The 22,995-nt window shown below is 33.5% G+C and overlaps 1 protein-coding gene across 1 annotated transcript in view; it reads right to left on the bottom strand.

The window, feature by feature from the left end:
• Positions 1-2,366, bottom strand: part of LOC149829463 (putative prolyl 4-hydroxylase 6) — a 44,799-nt gene extending 42,433 nt beyond the window's left edge. The window contains exons 1-2 of the mRNA XM_090015955.1: positions 2,190-2,366; positions 1,661-1,768 (exon numbers count right to left, since the gene is read on the bottom strand). Coding sequence (XP_089872081.1) covers positions 1,661-1,768; positions 2,190-2,293 — 212 coding nt within the window. The 5' untranslated portion in view covers positions 2,294-2,366. The remainder of the gene's footprint in view (positions 1-1,660; positions 1,769-2,189) is intronic.
• Between the last annotated feature and the right edge of the window lie 20,629 nt (positions 2,367-22,995).

The raw sequence follows: 22,995 nt of genomic DNA, 5'->3' as shown, positions 1-22,995 counted from the left end.
GTCTTCCCAGATATAATGTTCCAAAAAGTTCACCAATAAGCTTTAACTCGTCTTAGTATCATCTTGCATACTACATCTGAATACTACATTTCACACATTTCCATAGCATAATTTCCAGATATTATTTTCCAGTTTTCCAAGATTTACACCAATAATTCAAGCGCTGCAAACTTAGGGTTTTCCACCTCCTCCAGATATCATGTTAGGTTGGTTCCAGTTAACTGTTTGAGGTTGGAATTTGATTTTTAACCCAATTCTAACCCAACTTGTTGGCTGCTCCACTTTGTCACTTACAACCAAGTCTATATGTGTTTCTTTCAATTCTTTGTAGCTATTTCCAATTGAATTTCTTATTGAATGACCCTCTTTTAGTATCATGTCTCCATTGACAATAAGTGAGAGGGCATATTTTCTCTTTCCCGTGCTCTTTCCTAGAAATCCAATTGTTTGCATTACCACCATAGGAACTGCAAGAATAACAGAAAGTGAAAACTAAAAATGAGGTTGACCAACTTAATACGGAAAGAATTTTCCCTTTTCAACATAGTTTCTAGCCAGTGTGACAAATATCAGCATTTTTTTGAAAAAAAAAATGTGAAAATTTGGATGGCCATTTTTTTGGTAAATATCGGTAGAAATTAGTCTTTTTATTTTTTAAAATTGTTTAATCTGTTTAAATTGTTTTCCTTTGTAAAAATTAATAAAGAATTGGCTTTTATTTTTAATGTAGTTTTTTGACATTTTTTGGACAAAAAATATGAGATTTATGAAACGTTCAAAATATCACAAGATTTTGGCTGCTGATATTTAGCCCCAAAAGAAATGGTTTGCCACAATGTTTCTAGCCAATGAATTACCTCCTGGAGTTGTACAATCTATGCTCAAAAAGCAATCTAACACATTAAACATGTTTGTTCAACCCAAATGTGTCTTTCCAAGCTATGCTTTAACTTTATTTTATCTTTCAACTCTGTAAAAATTGATATTTAGGCTTTGAAATAAATGGTTAGCATAAAATCATTATGTCATATACATCTATCTGTTTATTTTTATGAGGTATTTCATGGAAAAGTAGTTTGCTATTTTATTCTTAATATATTTGTTCCCAAGAGTGCAAAGTATACATACATCTTTAACATACCAATGATTTTTGGCACCTAAATAAACTACTGTAAACAATATTTGAAGTTAATACTTAAAGGAATCCTGAATTTGCTGCAAAAAGAGAATGACTTCTAAGAATACATCTTGATTGAACAAAGAGCGGAAGATGTATGGGCCCGATTGTGTTTTTCTGTCCTTAATAATGCAAGTAAAAGCACAATCTAGTCCAAATGTTCCTTAAATCTACCATATTAGACACCGGATAATCTAATGTTACATCTACAATATGCAAAATTCTTCCAAAAAATCTTATATTCAAATAAACCTCTGGCATCATCTAAGATGGGCCTTCTGAGAAACTCCTCACCCTCCACAATAACAAATTGACATATGAGCCCAATTCCAAGCATTGTATCACCACTTTCTTTTTACAACTACGAAGTAAAATTCCGTATTACGGCAAGCGCTACACTCGGAAAACTAAAACTAGCGACACAAGAAAACTATACAAAGGACCAATCAAAAGAAGGCAGGGCAGCACTGAAGTTGAGCTAACCTTGGTTGCCAAGAGATCTGAATAACACGTGAAGGATCGAACCTATATGACCGACCAAGCTGTATGATTGTGTGAGCTGCCTTAATGGTCCTCAGTTTCACATTGTAACTGCATTCACACAATAAGATTACACTCAAAACATCACATTTCCAATCATAGTGAAAAACACTCAAGCCCAATTCAATTACAAACAAACGCGTCTTGATCTATCACATTACGAAAACACCACAGATTAAATGTACCATAATCCAAGCCAAGACCCTCACAATTTTTGGGCACTAACAATGTTTTTGGTCGTATAAAACGCTACAAAAGCAAATTTTTTGGAAAGTGGGTCATCGACGAAGAAGCAGAATCACGATACCCATCATGAAATTTATCCACACCCCTCGAAAAAGAAACAAATAAAAAATCACAGGCAATCCTCAAATGCAAGCCTATCATGTACCATCATCGAAAGAAGAACTATTAAGAAGGAAATCAGAATCAAAGGAGAAAACAGATTCAGGGGAAAGAATGCTGTCGATACCTCCCAGCACGAAACCCTGGATGGTCGAGAGCGAAGGAGGAATGTGAAAGGAAGAAAGACAATACCACAACAGCAAGAGCGAGAAGAAGCCTACTCCACGCCATGCTCTCTCTCTCTCTCTCTCTCTCTCTCTCTCTCTCTCTCTGGCCCTTCTCTTGTGGAATGGTTCTTTAGAACAAATTACAACCTGACGTCGAGATTTTGGCAATGTAGAAATTCGTGCCCAACGTTTCCAATTTTACAAATACACTCCTCAAGATAGGTGACCTGACCGGTACCAAACCCTGTAAGTAGGGGTGGCAATCGTGTCGGGTTGGCGGGTCGACCCGACGGGTTGGCGGGTCGACCCGACGGGTTGGCGGGTCAGCATACCTCAACCCGAACCCGACCCGTTTATTAAACGGGTCGGCTGTGGCAAACACAAACCCGACCCGTTTAATAAACGGGTAACCCGACACGACCCGCCAACCCATTTAATAAATGGGTTGGGTCGGGTAAACGGGTTCTCAGGTTCGTGGGTCAGGTTGACGGGTCGGGTTGATGGGTTGACAGGTCGGGTTGGCGGGTCGACGGGTTGGTGGGTTGACGGGTCGGGTTGGCGGGTTGACCCACCCGCCTAACCCGTTTATTAAACGGGTCAGCCGGGTTGGCGGGTTGGCATACCCCAAACCCGAACCCGACCTGTTTAATAAACGGGTTACGCGGGTCGACACGTTTATTAAACGGGTTGGCTTAAGCCCAACCCGAACCCGCCTAAGAGGCGGGTTGGCGGGTCGGGTCAGAAATTGCCACCCCTACTGTAAGGTCAGGGTTTGGCCATAAAGAAGATGGTCAAATTAAAACCTGTGTCTAACCCAAAGGGCCCGATTAATATATGAAGCCGGAGGTAGTTTGTGAAATTTCATATCAAACCGGAGTCCGACCCAAGTTCCGATTAAGGTCAGTGATTTTTCAATGTCAAAAAAGATAAAAATTATTATTTTACAGGGTATGGATAAGGTCTAGTTTATATAATCTTTATAGGATCTGGACCCAATTAGACCTGGATCCAGACCAGTACTAACACCTCAATGTCAGATCTGGGTTTGGACCAACTTGAGTCCAAAACAGATCTGGCCCGTTGACAGCCCTGGGTGCAGCAGTTAGGGATCTAAACGGGTCTGATTCTATTCAGATGTGAGTTTCATGGGATCCCAGTAATCGGATGTGACTTTATGGAATCGGATATGGATTCATTAGGGAACGGAATCCGGACAAGTTGGGATTTGTATTATCTCACAGGCCGAGATTGTCTTTGAAAACAGTCCGGCGTGCATTTGCAAATGGGTAACAAGTTGGACGTGTATTGCATGTGAGCGCCGGCAAGTTGAATTAATAATAATGACAAATTCAGTGTCCACCACTCTCACTTTTCCCGTTAAATTAGGACTGTATTCCTTCAGACGATATTTTGAAGGTAAGCCTCACGAGATTCACCTGCCACATTAACTTTGGAAATTTTCCTTTCCAAAATCATCGAATTTAATTGTTAAAAAAAAAAAATAGTCACCACTGACAATTGGCAAAATCGAGTATTTTTCTCCCATCACTAATAAAGCTTTTACTTTCCCTAAAAAAAAAAATAGAAAAAAAAATGATGGTGGGTTGTTGAGTTTCTTCTTCATGATAACAAGGAAATGGGCCCTTCATTTTCAGGTATTAAATGGATAATGAACCTCCCACGGTTTAGATCCGCCCCAGATTCTTAATTTCACATTTAATATGCTTGGCAGCCACATACCCACCCCACCTAAATCTTTTAGGACATTGCATAACTGGTGAGACCGTCGGCAGATCTGAATGGGTATCGACTCGGCGGCGAATATATGGTGTTGGTGTCAGGTTTGGACCCAGGTCCAAATAGACCTTCCATAGGAAAAGCCATAATGAGTCTTATAAGGATTACATAGACTCAGTCCATACCCTATAAAAATAACATTTTTAAAGTTGTGGATCTTAATTGGAACTCACGGAGGACTTAAGTCTCGTAAGAAATTTCATAGGCCATATCCAGCTCCATATATGGGTGACCAAAATTTTAAGTGGACCTCTTCCTTTATTACCAAACCTAGATCCTATTGGACCTAGTAGGGATCAGGATTAGGACATAACCAACCCCTTGACATCCATATGCCCAGGTTAAGCCCGGACCTAGACCTAGCTGTTTGGACTTTGGGTGTCTACCAGATTGGATCCAAACATGAACATATTTTGAAGTGCTGACTTGGATATGTCCTATACACAAATTGGTGTGATGACATTTATGAAGTTTTTGGGTTTTATGTGGGGGAAATGGATAGAGGTGAAGCCAAAAGCAGTTCCAAGAGACATGTTTGACCTTGATAGGGGGCACTTTTTTCTCCTTTTCCTATATCTAACGGTGTCAATGGATTTGGAATTGGATTTGTTATTATCACTCCAAGAGATAAAGATTTTTTATGCTTTCAAATTGGATTTCATATGTACCAATAACATAGCATAGTATAAAGCCTTGATCCATCATGGATTAAAATGTTTGATTGAATTAGGAGTGAAGAAAGTTCATATTCGAGGTGATCTGATGTTGGTAACCCGACAAGTTATAGGAATGTAGAAAACCAAACATGTAAAATTGATTGCTTATGTTGAAATAGTCCCAAGTTGATAAAAAAGTTTGAATCATGTGAATTCTTTCATGTTGGGAGAGAGAACAACAAATTTGTTGACAGTTTGGCCTCCATCACTAAAATGAAGCAGGAGCAAGATCAAACATCATTTTTCATCAAAACATTAGAAAAGTCAGATTGTGATATGAGAGAAAAAGCATGTTTGAAAGGGGTCAACTATCAAGCTCCATAAGATGAAAAATCATGATCCTATGATATCATTTTTTTTTTTAGAAAACATAATCTTTCTTGAGAATATTCATTCCAAAGACAATAAAGTCATTAGGAGACTGACCCAACGATATTATCTTCTAGGTGGCATTCTTTATAGATTCATGATGGTCTTTGTGGAGTGCACATTAGTATGTAAATAATGGTCAAAAACATCTTAAGAGCATGATACTATCGGTTGACCATAGACCGTGATTGGTACTTTCATATCAAAAAATGTACAAAATGTCAAGAACTTGTTGATATTATTCATGCACCTTCATCTACATTGTATTATGTTTCATCTCTATGATTATTTTTTATGTGAGCATTTGATGTCATAGGTCTCATTAATCCACATGTATCAAATGATTATCGTTATATTGGTTGTGTCACTGAATACTTCACTCATCATTGTTCGATCTCCTATTACCCACAAGGTAATGGTGCTAAAGCTACTAACAAAACCATCATCTACATCATTGAGAGAAGCATGCAAATTGATCAAGATTGACATAAAAAGTTACATGATGTATTGCTTACATATAGCACTATCATTCGCACACACCCCAATGTCACTCCTATTGAGTTGGTATATGGGACCCAAGTTGTATTACCTCTGCATAATTACCCTCACTCAGGATAGTTGTTGCTATAGAAATGTCTTTAGAAACTCAATAGGAGCTTAGATTTGCATAATTAGATCTCTTAGATCAAAAGATGCACTGAGCCACTCAGCACAATAAGGAATACAAGCAAAGAATTGAGAGATATTATGCCAAGTGATCATGCATAATTTCTACGCATAAATTCATATATTTTTCATGCATGATCATGTGCAATAATTGCTTAAAAAATGTTTGTTTGTGAAGGCTTTTAAAGATTTTTATCAAATTTTAAATTGAGCAACTTGAGCCCTTTTTTAGCCTTTTTGAGTAATTAATTAAGTTTTTGGAAAATACTTTCGAAAAATGTAGTTGTTTGAAATATTTAAAAAGTATACAAACTCTTTTTGAAAAAGTTTTCCAAAACCTAATTAAATTATTATAAAAAAAAAAGTTTGAGAAAGAAAAGGGTGTCTCCCACCTTGAAGCTCATGCCTCTCTCTCTCTCTTCCCAGCCAATTTCTTCTTCCCCTCTCTTCTTCTTCTTCTTCTTCTTCTTCTTCTTCTTCTTTATTCTACTTCTTTTCCTCTCTTTCTTTCCTTCCTCTGCCATTTTTCGTCGTCGGCGTAGCCTGTGCTGTCTATCATCAAGGGGTGCAGCGTGACGGGCATAGATCATGGAGAGGTTGCTCTTTCCTCAACCCCTCCAATCAATTTCTGTAAGTCTTTTCTCCCTCGCTTTTTACTTTTGCGTATCTAGTTAGAATTCAATTTAGCTAAATGCATCGAGTCAGTTTTAGCATTGCCCAACACGTAGCATGATTCATTTGTTTGTTAAGTGCATATAGATTTGAATAGGATTCATAATAAGATAAGATCTAGCTAGTCATTTTTTTTTCTTTGGTGTTTTAGTTTTTAATAGTATTTTTTTTAGCAACCATGCAAAACGAATCTTGATCATATCTGTTATTCCTGACAGATCTGATCAAGTTCGTTGAGTAAATCATCAGGTTCAATAAGATCACGTTGGTCGACTGGAACCGGAACACCAAAACCGAGCCATTGGAACTAGATTACATGGTTAAGCTGAATCGTGCGTCAATGAGAACTCAGATTCAGAGCATTCGAACTCAACCCACACAGGTTTAGCACATAAATCAGGAGGCACTGCATGAGTAACCGATTGTGTGTCAGTAGATTCATGTGGGGTCACGTGTAATAGAGTGAGTGCTTTGGTTGATCAACAATGTTATATTTCAACTTTATATGTGTGTTGCAGCATAGAGTTAGGGTTAAATTATTCTTTTTGTACTGCAGCCATACGTGTGCCAACTGATTTCCTTTGAAGTGTGTCATTGGTTTAGTGTCATAGTTTTCAGAGTAGGAGTTATGTCACTATTTTACGTGATAGGCCAGTTTTTTCTTTATGAGTTCCTATCGAAGTAGGTTATATGTTCCCCCCTGGAACACGCAGGTGCATGTTCTCGGGTCTGAATGCGCGCCATGTATATAATCACGTCGGGCTCATTTCCCTGTGTGTGTCAACATCACTTAGCATTGGAGTCTGGTGCATTTGCAAAGACTTAAGTACCCTTTCCCACCATTAGCGTCATAAAATGACATTTTGAGTAAATGACAAAAATGTCCTTCTGCTAGAAAGGATTAAAATCATTATCGTTTTTGCCCTAAGGAGTCAACTCCTCTGCTTTAACAGGAGTTTCTCGCAATATGTCGCCCTAAATGTTCTAGATCACCCTTTGACAATACACCATCTGCAGTAACAGGAGCACCGATTGACGGTGCGCCCTTTGTCGTCGCCTGCTGCTGCCGGAGCACCTTTTGTCGTTGTTGTCATCTATTATCGTCGAAGCACCCTTTGTCGTTGTCTACTACCGTCGAAGTTCCTTTTATCGTCGTTGTCATTTATTATCGTCGGAGCACCCTTTGTCGTCGTTTGTTCGTGAAAAATAGTTGAACTACCAGAAAAAAGAGTATTTTTTCTATTGCTCATCATGATACCAGGGTGCAAGCGTCGAACAGAGTAGACAGAGAATAATGATTTACAATAGAGATAATGGTGGCAACGTCAAACTGAGTAGAGTAGTGATTTACAATAGAAATCAGATAAGAGATTAGCAATTTACAATACAAATTAGATCAGAGAGTAGCGATTTATAGTAGAAATCAAATCAGAGAATAGTGATTTACAGTATAAATCATATTAGAGAGTAGCGATTTTCAATAAAAATGAGATCAGAGAGTAACGATTTACAAAAGAAATCAGATTAGAGAGTAGTGATTTACAGTAGAAATTAGATCAAAGAGTAACGATTTATAATAGAAATCAGATCAGAGAGTAGTGATTTACAATAAAAATTAAATCAAAGTGTAGCAATTTACAGTAGAAATCAAATCAAAGAGTAGTGATTTATAGTAAAAATCAAATTAGAGAGTAGCGATTTATAGTAGAAATCAGATCGTCATTTGATTTACAACATCCTTCAGCAAATCATTATTTGATTTGTAGTGTCCTTCAGCAAATCGTTATTTGACTTGCTACTTTCTTTAGCAAATCGCTATTTCGATTTGTGGTGTTATTCGACAAATCACCATTGCGATTTGTAGTGCTCTTTAGCAAATCGTCATTCAATTTGTGACATTCTTTAATAAATCACAATTGTGATTTATAATTTTCTTTAGTAAATCATAATTGTGATTTACATTGTCTCTTAGTAAATCATTGTGCAATTTACAATTGTCTTCAGTAAATTGCTATTGCGATTTACAGTATCTTCGATAAATCGCTATTGCGATTTAAGTGTCTTCAGCAAATCGCTATTGTAATTTATGGTGTTATTCAACAAATCGTTATTCAAATCAAGGCCAACTTGCCAGAGGCGTATCTCCTTAATTAGAGATCGTATTTCCGATACGTAAAAAGCGGTGTCTTTGTGATTGAATCTAATTTAATTTTGTCAATTTGCAATGATTTCTATGGTAATTTCATGCCCTATTTTGATTAAAAACTAGACCCCTGTCATTCTGCATTATTTATATTACACAGATTTTAGTTTATTTTACCAAAGTCATATCTCCTCAACAAGAGATCATTTTCCAGATTTGTAAAAAAGATTGTCTTCCTTTATGTGTCTAGTTTATTCATGCCAAATTTTATAAATTTTTATATCTATTTGTTATTGTATTCCCGAGTGGATGCACATCATTATGCGTACTTTTACAGAGAAATCACTACGCTTTAACTCGGGAATGGATGCACATCATTATGCGTACTTTGCATCCATCAAGGTTCGATAAAACCTTGGGCCATATCCAGAAAATGCACAAGTGACTTATTTCTTACAAAAAAACAATTTTGCGCAAAGGCGAAGCCTTTTCAATAAGGGCTTCAAATTGAATTAAATTGAAAAATGAAATAAAAAGATAGATCTGAATTTATAATTGGAAATAAAAAATGACTTTGAATTTAGAAATGAAAATTGTTTTTGAAAACGTATTTCAAAAACCACTTGAAAATTTAAAAATAACTTGAAATAATTTAAAAAAGATGGAAAATAATTATGCAATTCTATTTTAATTGATGAATGCATTAAAAGATTTTATTTGAAATTAAAATTAAAAGAAAATTTCATTCTTTATTAGAATTAAAAACAAATATTAAATTTTAATATATTCGTGACTATGATCACAAATATATTCTAGTCTAATCTTCATTTGAATTCTAACAAAGAATAAAATAATTTTTTGGGCCTTTATAGGATTTAAAACAAAATTAATTTTTAATATATTCATGACTATGGCCACAAATATATCTCAAATTAATTTATATCTTAAATTCTGATAGAGGAAGAAAAGAAAATTTATTTTAGAGAAATATGATGATTTTTAAAAAGGGATCTGAAGTATAGGTCAAATTTTATCCCATGAAAGATAAAAATCCAAAGTATTGTTCACATTTTGACTATGGTCATAAATGTGAATAATTTACTTAGGGTTGTTTGCCTCTTATTAGAATGGTGCATGTGCCATTCATGTTTTTTCATTGTGTATTTGAAATAAAATAAAAAGAAATGGAACAAGGTAATCATGAAATTAAGCTTAAACTAAATGCTCATTCATTCCTAAACTAAGCATAAAGTGAAAATTCACATTGAGTATTTAATTACAACCCTCAAATTGAATACAATAACTAAAAAGGAAAATAACAAAGAAAATAAAATACCTTCAAAATTGAGCAAACATATTAGTAATAAATGTAGGCTTAGTCGGATTTTCCTTCAATATTGGAAAATTGAACGAAATCATCCAAAATAGGCCTTTCAAGCTCCAAAATAAGAAAAATTAAGCAAAATGAAATAAATGATGTATCAAAATGCTCATAATCGTTATGAAAATTCTGGACTTACTTTAAAACCATTTAAAATTGAAGATTTTTGAGAAATCATGGAAAGAAAATTCGAAATTGAAGGCTTTTTTGTCAAAAATAGGAATTTGAGAAAAAGTGAACACACTTCTGTAATTTAGATGTTTCAGAGGCCATACAAATTCAAATCATACCAAATTTGTGGGAGAAGTTTTCTAACATGATTAGAAAACTTTTTCCAAGTTACAGAATGGGAAAATCAGTTCTGGTTTAGAAATGGTGACTTCAGGAAGTCACCGTTCTGTTTCAGAAAAATGAACCTATTACAGAACCTAAAGTTTTGTAACCAGTTTTGATTTTTAATAGAATTAAAATAACAAATAGATATAAAAATTGATAAAAATAAGCAAGAATAAACTAAACACATAAAAGAAGACAACCATTTTTTACAGATCTGAAAAATGATCTTCCGTTGGGGAGATATGACTATGGGGAAATGGACTAAAATATGTGCAATATAAATAATGCAGAATGATAGGGGTCTGGTTTTTTATCAAAATGGGGCACAAGATGACAATAGAAATTACTGCAAATTGGCAAAAATAAACTAGATTCAATCACAAAGACACCGCTTTACACAGATCAGAAATACGATCTTTGGTTAGAGATATGTCTTTGGCAAATTGGCCCTAATTTGAATAGCAATTTGTTGAATAACACCATAAATCGCAATAGCAATTTGCTGAAGACACTGTAGATTGCAATAACGATTTACCGAAGATAGTGTAAATCGCAATAGCGATTTTTTGAAGATAATTGTAAACGCACAACGACTTACTAAGAGATATTGTAAATCGCAATTGAGATTTACTAAAAAAAATTATAAATCACAATTGCGATTTATTGAAGAATGTCGCAAATCGTATAATGATTTGCTAAAGAGGACTACAAATCGCAAAGGTGATTTGTTGAAGGACACCACAAATCAAAATAGTAATTTGTTAAAAAAAGTAACAAGTTGAATGACGATTTGTTGAAGGATGTTGCAAATCGAATGACGATCCGATTTCTACTGTAAATCGCTACTTTCTGATTTGATTTTTACTGTAAATCGCTACTCTCTGATCTGATTTCTACTGTAAATCGCTACTCGCTGATCTGATTTCTATTGTAAATCACCACTTTCTAATCTGATTTCTATTATAAATTGTTACTCTCTGATTTGATTTCTACTGTAAATCGCTACTCTCTTATCTGATTTCTACTGTAAATCGCTACTCTCTGATTTGATTTATACTATAAATCGTTATTTTTAACAGAGAGAGAATAAAAAAAACCACGGTCGCTCAGAGAGAAATCTTATTATTGTTTTCAACAGTAACAAGAGAGAAAGAAAAGAAAGAATTTATACAAGGCAAGGGCGACAACCCTAAACCTAAAAAAGTTGGGTATGATCCGTAAGAGACTGAGTCTCAAACATAAGCCCAAAAAAAATTCTTCTGGCGGGGCACTGCCCCCCACGACCCCCCTGGACCCCTGCCCACTGACTGTGCAGCGGGACCCGCACTGGGAAACACCTTGGACCCCCTTTCTTTAAGGGAAAAAACTATGAATCAGACTCTACAACTCATCAGGCAGGAACGAGAAGGCGACCATGTGTTGTAACACAAGCTAAAAATAAAGGTGAAACATGCAAATCCATTTACGGAGAGTGAGAGGACATTTTCATCCAACACATATCTATTTTACAGGAGGACATTTTCGTCAAAAGCATATCTACTTTTTTTATATGTTATTTTATTATAAAGTCATCGTGGGCAACATTGGCATATGAATTATTGTGGGTCCCAAGATATTCCTTCGTACACACAGGAACACACAAATTTGTGTTTCGGGGAGAACACACACCACCCTCCCGAGTTCCTATAGATATTGTTCCTTGTTATAGTTAATTGGTTCAGACTTGCACTACACCTTTCCTTTATTGGTTTAGTTATTCAATATATTTTCAGTTGCTTCCAAGTATTGGAATGCAAGTTGTTGTTTTGTTTAGGTTCACAATACTTCCTTATTAGTTATGTTAATTTAGCATTAGTTGCTTGTTCTAAGTGTTTCTAGTATTTGCAACTTTTGTTTTCACGGTCTCTTTGTTTTTTTTAGGCTGTTAAAAAGTTATTGTTACGTCTTGCTATTAAATTGTTGCCAAGCAAGTTCATGGTTTTACTGATTAAGTAGTCGTGCCAACCATTGTTATTTGTTTGTTAGAATTAGTTAGTTTCCTTGTTATTAGTTAGTAAGTTTTGCTTCTTGTCATTTAGTGCCCTAGTTTGCTACTTGTTAGTTACATGATAATTAGTTGTTAAAGTGGTTAGAGTAATATCTTGATTACAATTTCAATATTGTTTCTTTTCATGGTTTTGCTAGTTTTGTGATTTATTTTGTAGGGAAGCGGTTGGACGTGCGAAGAGACTATTTTCGTACCTCTGGAGAGCCTCCCAAGGTCTCTAAAAAGGTACCCTCAGACCTGTACCCCTCAGGGAGCCCTCGAAAAAGCAAAAGTTCAAGAAAACATGCATTACCTCAAGAAGGGACAAAAAGACTTGAAGCACTGAAGCCTTTTATTTTCATTTTAGACTAGGATTTTATTTCATTTATTCAATTCATTGGATTGTAATAAGGCCTTTCTATTCTTTTATTTGTTAAGCCCTCTGCATAGGGCATTACTTTTTAGTGATTTATTTATTAAATTAATTCATTTTTTTTTATTTTGGCAATAAAAAGTAGCATAGTTGGGTGTTTGAATACGAGTATATCCCGTTCCCTGAGATCGATTCGGACTCCACCACTCGTGCAAGCCGGTTTTATATTTTTGGTGTTTGGCTTTCACATTGTTTTCATATAAAATATTATTTTCAAAACCGTTTTCATAAAACTCACACCACCAAGCATGTGATTAAGTGATCCTTTCAAGCCAACGAGATGATCTTGAAATCCATTCACCTTATGGGACCACATTCCTTAGAGAAGTGGCACCCAAATTGAGAAGGACCTTAAATGTTCAAACAAGTACTACTTGAGAACTCATACATGTTAATAAATTTTGATGGAGTTGAATTATCTGACCTGTAACACCCCAAATATTTAACCAAAAAATATATAATTTTTTTTTTTAAATACAAGGTCCCATCATTGATATTGCTTTAACCTAATCAAGCTCTAAGTAGTCGGTATATGCAAGTACTGACGATTACTAGCTCCCAAAAACAACATTCAAGATAAGACAACCAACTAATAAAACCTGATTGTTTCGAAATCACAACGAAAATATTATTTTCAAACTAGTTAAACTTTTTTGGGTGAGTTTTAGGTAGGTAAAAATATCAGCATCAAACCATAATAAATCTAATTTATTTATTCCACAAATCAATTATTTATGAGTCTAAATTAAATAAAATAAACAAATATATAAATCTAAAAAGTCTCACAGGAATCAATAGTTGGTTTGCATGGTACCCTACATCATCCCATAAATGTTATAGCTCAACTATTTGTATCTATTGATTTTAAAATATGGGGTTAGACTTCTACAGTCTCAGTAGAAAAATACATCAACAAAGCATATATACATAACACAAAGCATACATGTACGTGCAATTGATAATCATAAGCATTCAACCAACCAGTCGAATTTAGGAAACATGATATCCAAATATGTCAAATTTAAATATCACATAAGCAATAGAATACTTTAATTACAAATGCAATTATAAACATGCATGCAATATTTGTAAAGTATCCCTACTCAACTAATGCATTGTTTCACTTTTTAACAATTCAATGGGTAAGCCAAAGAGCCCTGATCATGCATACATTTATGCATTTTATGCATGATCCATGATCCATGTGAAAATCGATTTAAAACCCCATTTTTATCGTTAGTTTTGAGAAACCGCATTGAAATTGAATTTATCAAAAAATCATGAATTTCAAGCTTTGCCCTACGTTTTCAGTGTTTTTATTAGTTTAAGAATTTTCTTAATTATATTTGAATTAGGTTAGGTTTGAATTAGGTAATATTAACTAGTTTAGGAAGTTTTGTTTTTTAGAAAAAAAAACATGTTTTTTATAAGAGACCATGTTTTAGAAATTATCGAAAATCTTTGAACTCTTTTTGAAAAATCTGTTTTAACCTAATTAGAGCATTATAGATACATCTTTTCCAGCAAGAGAAGATGTTTTTCCAGATTAGAGTTCACGCCCCCTCCCTGCCCTTCTCTTCTCTCTCTCTCCCTTGCTCTCTCTCGCCCTTTTTGTCGATTTCTTTCTCTTTCTGCTCTCCCTTTCTTCTTCTTCTTCCCCTTTTTCTTCAAGCTTCGAACCCTTTTGTCATCGGCAACTTCTTCTTCTTTGTCGGGGTAGCGCGGATTAAGCTAGATTGTCCATCTTCTCTCCTCAACCCTCCTATCGGAGGTGATCCATGACAGGTCATTTCTTTCTCCCTCTTTTTCACCGTAGATTTAGATTTTACATTGCATTAAGCATTGCATAGCATATAGTTTTAGTTGTTCATAGCATCTGCATATTTCATCTAGCTTATTTTATGTTATATATATATATATATATATATTGTTTTAAGTAGTTTAGCCATTTTCTTGATTTAAGCAGTGGAAAATCATGATTTAGGTAGATCATTATTTTTATTATAGGATTTAGGTTTTGTCTTCTTGATTCTGGATTAGTGTTAGGCTAGTTTAGGGTTAGATTTACTTTAGAATAGTTGATGCACATTTGTTTATATATTCAGTGTGTTTTATTTTTTTATCAAGCAAATTGATTTTTTTTTCTCTTGGCCGTATAGCTTTTTTTTTTGTTTTATAAAATCGTGCTTTGGCGTTAGGTTAATAATTTCAGAAGGTTAATGTTAGTTGTTTTCTGCAACATTTTAGTTTTTTTTTTATTAGTCAGTCTTGCATACAACATTTTTTAGTTTCTTGGTTTTTATTAGTTCTTTATTTCATTAACCAATTGAGTTTCAATTAGTTGTTCTTTTAGTCTTTCATGCTCTAGCTGTATCTGATTTGTTTTACATTAGCCTTTGGTGTGTCATTTCATTTATTCTGTTAGTTTATAGCACATTATATTAGCTGGTTATTTCATAGGTTGCCATTTTAGTAATTGTTTATTTCATATACTGTTGCTTTTGGTTAACATTTTGTTTTCTTTTCTTTCCAGTGATTGTTTGCTAGCATGTGGTAGTGTTATCCATGCAAAAATTTCCCTTGAGTAGGATTTTCGCATTTCAAACATTCCACTTTTTGAAAATGAAAATTAACTCACCTCCATTTTGAAAAAGATGGGAAATAGGGACTCACTCGTCGGTACGAGGTTAGACCATTCCTGGCGCCTTTACCAGGGGTAATCGAGCCAAGCATCGAATCAATGCCTTTTGCTTTGCCTTAATTTGACTAAGAAATTATTTTAAAATCCTAAATGCACATTGAATCATGCCCGTGTTATGAACTTTGAAAAATGATGGTTTAAAATATGAAGCATGCTTTAAAATCATTTTTATTTGAAAATATTTAGAAAATATCTCAAAATTATAATTCTAAATGAATTTCAAAATTAGATTTGAAAATACACAGTGCAAAATGTTTTGAAGTGACTTTAGAAAATGATTTAAAATAAATTTCGAAATAGAAATTGAAATTTTGAAATGAAAATTGAAATAAAGATTGAGTTTGGATTTGAAATTAGAATTGATATTGAAATTAGAATTTAAAAATGAGTTTAGAAATTGAAAATTTGGAATTTAAAAGTAAACTTTGAAATTGGATTTCGAATTTGGAATTAGAATTTGAAATTAGACTTGGAATTTGAATTTGAAATTGGAATGAAAATTAAAATTCAAGATTTTGAAAATAAATTTAAATTTATTTTGAAAACAAGTTTTTGAAAATGAATTTCGAAAATCACTTGGAATATTTTGAATTTTGATATATTAAAAATAATTTGAAAATGAGAAATAATGAAATGATGTAATTTTATGATGAATGTATTTAATAAGGGAAATTCAAAAGATTTTATTTTAAAAGATGATTTTGTGTTTTTAGAGAATTTAAAACAAAATTATTTTTTAATACATTCATGACTATGGCCACAAATGTATCTCAAATTAATTTATTTCAAATTCTGATCAAAGAAGAAAATATGATGTTTTTCAAAAAGGGCCTAAAGTGTAGGTCAAATTTTATTTCATAAAAGATAAAAATCCTAAGTATTATTCACATTCTGACTATGGTCATGAATGTGAATCATCTACTTAGGGTTATTTACCTCTTATTAGAATGGTGCACGTGTCATTCATGTTACACCATAGTGCCCTTTGAAAAATAAATGTCACAATCAATTATGAGAATTTATAATGCAACTACATGCTCACGCATTCTAATCTAGACAAAAAATAGAAATTTTCATTAAATGAAAATATTACAACCCCAAATTGAAATTGAGTATTAAAATTTCCTAATCTATAAGAGAGAATAGGGTCTCCCGCTCTTCTCTGCAAAACATGAAATAATACAAAGCAACAAAGATACGAAATATAAGAAATGAAAGAAAAAGAGGATGAAATTTATGAAGATTATGATTAACAAGCTACTAAGTGGCAAACAATAAAAGATAGCAAATGAAATTGCAAAATAAAACTGATTTCAGCAATATAATCAAAATAAAATTGCAGCTAGCTATGTCATTAAGTTAGCATTGTTAGTATTAAGTTTCAATAGTTTTACGCCTCCGGGTATGTAGAGGTGATCATCGCGACAACGAGAGTTACTACAAGGTTGATTATGCAAGGGGTGAATTTGCCATAGCTTCTGCTGCTCGGGTCCCTGATCCTATACCGCGGCCTCCTAGAACCAAGGGAGATAATTGGTTCATAGGCAAATTGGATTGCAATCCCTAGTGTTGTAGCATCTAAGGTATACCTTCAGGTGACTGGACCTCCATGCCAAGAGTAAGGGAGGTCTCAGGATGCTTTGCTCCTCATTTTTCAAGTTGGTATGACATGTAGTTATAAAACTCTACATGCGACATTTGCCACTCGAGGTGTACCATCCACCCTCTCTTGGTAAACCTGCTTGTGAATGGGTGTCTTGGGCGACTCAATCTTCATTATGAGTGTTAGTAGTCATGCTCTTGTGTCATACAATATTTAAAGGCTTAACAACCCCATACTCCTCGCAAGGTAGTATGTCATGACAAGGTCTATGCCCAGCCCAAATTGCATGCCCCTTTAAAAAATGCACATTGCCAGTGACGACGATAATATTAGATTTAATGTGTGAAAAATAGTACAAGTGGTGAGACTTCATCTCACAGGGTGCAGTCACCCAGCTCTCAACAGAGCACTATTGCCATTTTAATTCATTTCACACACATATGAGATATTCACCGTGCCTCAATGCAACAATAATTAGCATGCTATGTTAAGTGCAACAATATTTCATCTTACAAAGGCATCATGTATCAAAGTATGAACAACAATATCACTGACCTATATGCAACATGTGCTACTTGTGCATTTCATGTGTCATGTGCACCTTTGTTTGGCTAACCCTTTTATGTTTGTAGGCATTATCACATGATATTTGGCTTTAATGCATAGTCAAACATGTAATTTCAAGCATAAGTTGTATGTCTAAGCCAATGCACCTTCATTATATTTGTAAGCACAGGTATGTATTTTTCACATGCAACCTTGTTGTATTGGCCCTTAGGCTTGAGTTCATAGCGTATCTTTGCATATGTGAACTTCTTTCAACATTCGGTTGTAGTCTAAGTACAGACAAGCCTTAGCATTCTCAAAGCAACAATATTCACGAATCATATGGCTATTGAACTAGTAATAACTTCAATGTAGGCTTCTTGGTAGCTTCAATGCTTTGAGTATTATACCCTTAAGGTGCGTGGTATTGCATCAAATCCATTCTAAGGATTTGCATAAGACTTATTTTTGAAAAGTATTTCTTTGGTAGAATGTTTTTGACGTTTTCCCAAGGTGTGGTTGGATGAATATGAATTCTTTGAAACTCATTAAGTAAATGTCAATTTACAACACTTCTATTGAATGAATCCAGCTTCATTTGGGTTGATTAAAATCCAAGATCCAATTGAGAGGATCCAAAATCATTTGGGTAATAGTCAAATCCTTTTGAGAAAAAACCAAATCCATTTGAGTTGAACTAAGTCCAAGATCCAGTTGAGAAGATCCAACACCAAATCCATTTGAGAGAGATCCAATTAAGAATATCCAAAACCTAAATCCATTTTAGAAGGATCTAATATTCAATTGAGAAGATACAAAACCAAATCCATTTGAGAAGGATCCATGATCCAATTAAAAAGATCCAAAACTAAATCCCTTTAAGAAGAATCCAAAACTAAATCCATTTGAGAAGGATCCGAGATCCAATTAAAAAGATCCAAAACTAAATCCCTTTAAGAAGAATCCAAAACTAAATCCATTTGAGTAGATCCAAATCTATTTGGATAAATCCAAATCTAAAAATCCAATTGGGTAAATCCAAATCCATTTGAATAGATCCAAATCCATCTGGGTAAATCCAAATCTAAAATTCAATTGAGTAAATCCAAATCCAAAAATCCAAATTTATTCCAAAAAGGATCCAAATTCATTTTGAGAAGGGTCAATATCCAAGATTCATTTTTTTAAATCCAATTTGATACAAAATCAATTGGAGAAGATCCAATTTGAGAAGAAAACCTAATTTAGAGAGAATTCAATTAGAGAAAATTAAATAGAGAATTCAATTAGGAAAATCAATTAGAGAATTAAATCAGGAAGATTATTTATAGAATTTAATTAGAGAGAATCACAATTTGACAAATTCCAAATCCAAAACTCTATTTGTTCAAAAACCTTTATTCATTCAAAAATCTTCCATTTAATTAGGTGAACCACAACTATCTGAATTACTTGGCTTTGAGCATGATTCTAGTGATCATGTTTGCATATTTTTTCTAAAATAAAATTGATTTTCACATCTTATGAATTTTGAGCATTCACTCTCCCATATTTACATGAATCAAATTCAAAAATTTAAGTAGGATCAAGACACATCCTTTCACATAAATTTTCAAGAGTATTATTTCTCTCTTGCCATTAGCACATGGATTCCAAACTCTTTCAAATTGGAATGAAGCATGACTTGCATAAATGAAAATGCATGAATGCAACATCAAGAAAAATTCCTCTTAAAACCAATCAACCTTTCGATGACAATGATCTAGCATTAGGACATGAAAATCATTCTTTTTTTTCATAAGAACACAATAAGAAAAAACATGTATCTTGAGAATAGATAAAAATAAACTAATAATTTAATTTCCAACACTACATATGAAAATGTTTTTCTATATGGATGAGAATAGGGATTAGGAAGAGAATAGAAAATTGAATAATATCAAAATGCATAAGAGATCATTTCACTTACCTTAACTTGGGATCTAGACTTAAACCTCTTTTTGCTTGGACTCTTTTAAAGCACTAAGAGAATAGGGAAGACTTCCTAGAGATGCACCTTTCACTATTCTTAAGTGAAGAAAGAAGAAAACTAAAAAAAATTAAAAACTAAAAGGAGAGAAGAAAACAAAAGAGAGAAGGAAGAGATAAGCTCTTCGATGCTTGAAACTCTCAATTTGACGGGGTATTTATAGATGGAGAGTCATGATTACTTTTTAAATGAAGGGTTGAGATGAATTATAAGGAATCAAGGGTAGAGATTAAATCATCTTACTTTTCCAACATTTTTCTCCCAAGCATAACCCTTAACCCTATTAAGAAGACTTATCAAGCTAACCTTTCTAGCTTTTTAGGAGATATTTTGAATTTTTAATAGATATTTTAGAGATTTGATTGGTTTTAAAAATCCAATCTAATCATTAGGCAAAATCGCCCCCTTATAGTGTACTTGCTTCTAGTTTAAATCTAATTGATAATTTTTACTTAATGTGTACTTTTTAGTTACTTTAAATTTTATATTACTTTTTGTAATTAGATTCTAACTATTAGTTGCCTTTTTCATTTACTCTAACTATGTACTTTTTATTCCTTGGAATGTTCGTACTTACTTTATGAAAATCTCATATTTTTTAAAATTCAATTACAATGTTATACTTTCAAAAATTCATTTACAAGGTCTTACTTTTTGAAATTTAAATACAATGTTATATTTTTCCAAAATTCATATAAAAGGTTATTTTTTCCAAAATTCCAATACAAGGCTATATTTTCTCAAAATTGAAATAAATGTTATATTTTTCAAAAATTCATATCAAAGGTTATATTTTTCCAAAATTCAAATGCAAGGCTATATTTTTCCAAAATTCATATAAAATGTTATATTTTTCCAAAATTCCAATACAAAGCTATATTTTCCCAAAATTCAAATACAAGGTTATATTTTTCCTAAATTCATATCATAGGTTATATTTTTTCAAAATTCAAATACAAGGCTATATTTTTCTAAAAAACAAATACAAGGTTATATTTTTCTAAAATTCAAATACAAGGCTATATTTTTCTAAAATTCTTATACAAGGCTATATTTTTCTAAAATTCCTATACAAGGTTATATTCAAATACAAGGCTATATTTTTCTAAAAAATTATTTTTGACTAATCATTCTAGGTTTAATTAGTCCTATTAGTTTCTCAATCTAGATCTTAGAAGCCTAAATTATAAATGAAAGAAAAATAAGAAGAATACCTAAAATTTCATGGGTCTTACATCTAAACTACTTCATATCATGTTCAATCATATGGGAATTATAAAACATACAAATTCGAAATAAAGATCATAATCTCATTTACATGCATCATACCATGCATCTCAATATGATGTGGGTCCTTCATTGAGCTACCGAACACAAAATGATGAAATCAACCCATAAATACAGCCAACACAGGTCTACCAACCTCTTCCAAGGTTGATCCATTAAAAATTCAAGCTAAACAGTCTTTACCTAAACTCAAACCATAACAACCATGCGTAGAGATGCAAAAGAGTTGTCTCAGTCAACTCAGGAGTCGACTCTCCCTAGCCAAAGGTCGACTCACAAACCTCAAGGGTTAACTCTTTCTAAACAGAGGTCTATTCTGTTCAAGAAGAATCAACTCAACAACCTTGAGGGTCAACTCTTTCTAAACAAAGGTCTATTCTATTTAGAAAGGGTCAACTCTTAAATCTTAGGGGTCAACTCTGGATTCTTAAGGGCTGACCCTCAGAAAGTAGGGGTCAACTCCCTCGAATTAGTGTCAACACTAGGGGCCTCGAGTTTGGTTTGCCAGGAAGCTGGAGTCGTCTCTCGGGTTGCCTAACTACCTGTGAAACAAACAGGGGTCAATGCTCCATTGCAGTAGTTGACTATTGTGTTTCACAGTGTTAGATAGTTCCCAAAGAACTGAAAATTCAACAAATACCAATCTTGAACAATATTCATCTCAATCATGCAGATACATTCAAACATCAAGCTATTCTAAGGCTTTTCAACATGAAAATCTCAGCATAAAGATTTTAGCAAAATCGCCAAGAAACATAAAAATTAATTTAAAGAATGCTTAATTTGGTAAATGTTGCAAATTTTAGAAATCATTTATAAGAATCTATAATCTACAACTATCCAACTTTCCAAAAAAATGTTCACAAAGAATATATCAAACTTGTAAAGATTCTGAGTTTCCAAAAACATTTCTAAATCACATACTATAACCAAATATGCATTCCAGAGACTTTTATAAAGCATACAAAGTCTACAATTACATATTTTAGACACTTTGATAAAACATACTTAAATATGCAAATATAGATTTTAAAAACTTTGATAATGCATACTTAGTTTTTAATTAGTCAAAGCTTTAGAAGTGGTTCTAAATAATAAACCAAATCTGAAACTTTTTAGATTATAAAAAACTTTTATTTTCAAAGTATACGTAAGTCTACGACCTTCAAATAACATGAAAAACATTTCCAACAACTTAAGTTTAGCAAAACTTCTAATCAAAATCAAGATTTTTTAATCACACCATTTTCATTAAACTGTCAAGCTAAAAACATAGTTTTTTCATTTAAGAAAACTCAACCAAAACATCAAACAAAATCATACATTCGGTACCCCTAAGTCGGCCCTCATAAAACCAGGAGTCGACTCTTGCTTAGCAAGTGTCGACCCAGACTACCACGGGTCAACAAACACAACTCAAGAGTTGCCCCCCAGGAATAGGGGTTGACCCTCATGTCTTCCTCAAACAAAACATAAAACAATAGGAGTATGCTCTCAGTGGTCTTGGGCCAAATCGATTTCTACTCTACAGAGCCTAATAATCAACTTAGGATAAATTGACAATCCCAACCTCCTACATCGACGACTGGAGGCTCAAGAAGTGTCAATGCCCTCAAAACATAGATCATCGTGGTGGTCTTAGATTTAATCATATGCGCATGTATTGATAAAAAAATATAGTTGACACCGAAAAAATTGATTTTTAACCTACAACTAGGCATGCATTTTGGTTAATCATAAAATGCTCAAATCAGCACCAATTTGGGCGTGTAGATAGTCAATTTTGATGCCCTTGAAATGAGAAATGTTAAGGTCGACTCCAATTTGACAGGTGAGCCACCAATTGGCCAAAATTTCTTTCGAAACAATAATGACATTGTTTAGAGTGTCCGACACTATAGGTCAAATCCAATGAGATTCGATCCAAATATCCTAAGTTATATCCAATCCAATCCATAATTAGATCCAAATATCATGGATTATATCCAACCTAATTAGGTTAGATCAAAATACAATTAGTTAAATCAACTATCTAATTTAAGGTCCAAATCCATATTTAAT

This window comes from Nuphar pumila, chromosome 8, assembly GCF_984573655.1.
Source record: "Nuphar pumila chromosome 8, dmNupPumi1.hap1.1, whole genome shotgun sequence".
In the NCBI taxonomy this organism is placed as follows: domain Eukaryota; kingdom Viridiplantae; phylum Streptophyta; class Magnoliopsida; order Nymphaeales; family Nymphaeaceae; genus Nuphar; species Nuphar pumila.
Note: the sequence above shows the minus strand (reverse complement) of the source record. Positions and strands in the feature narration are given on the sequence as shown.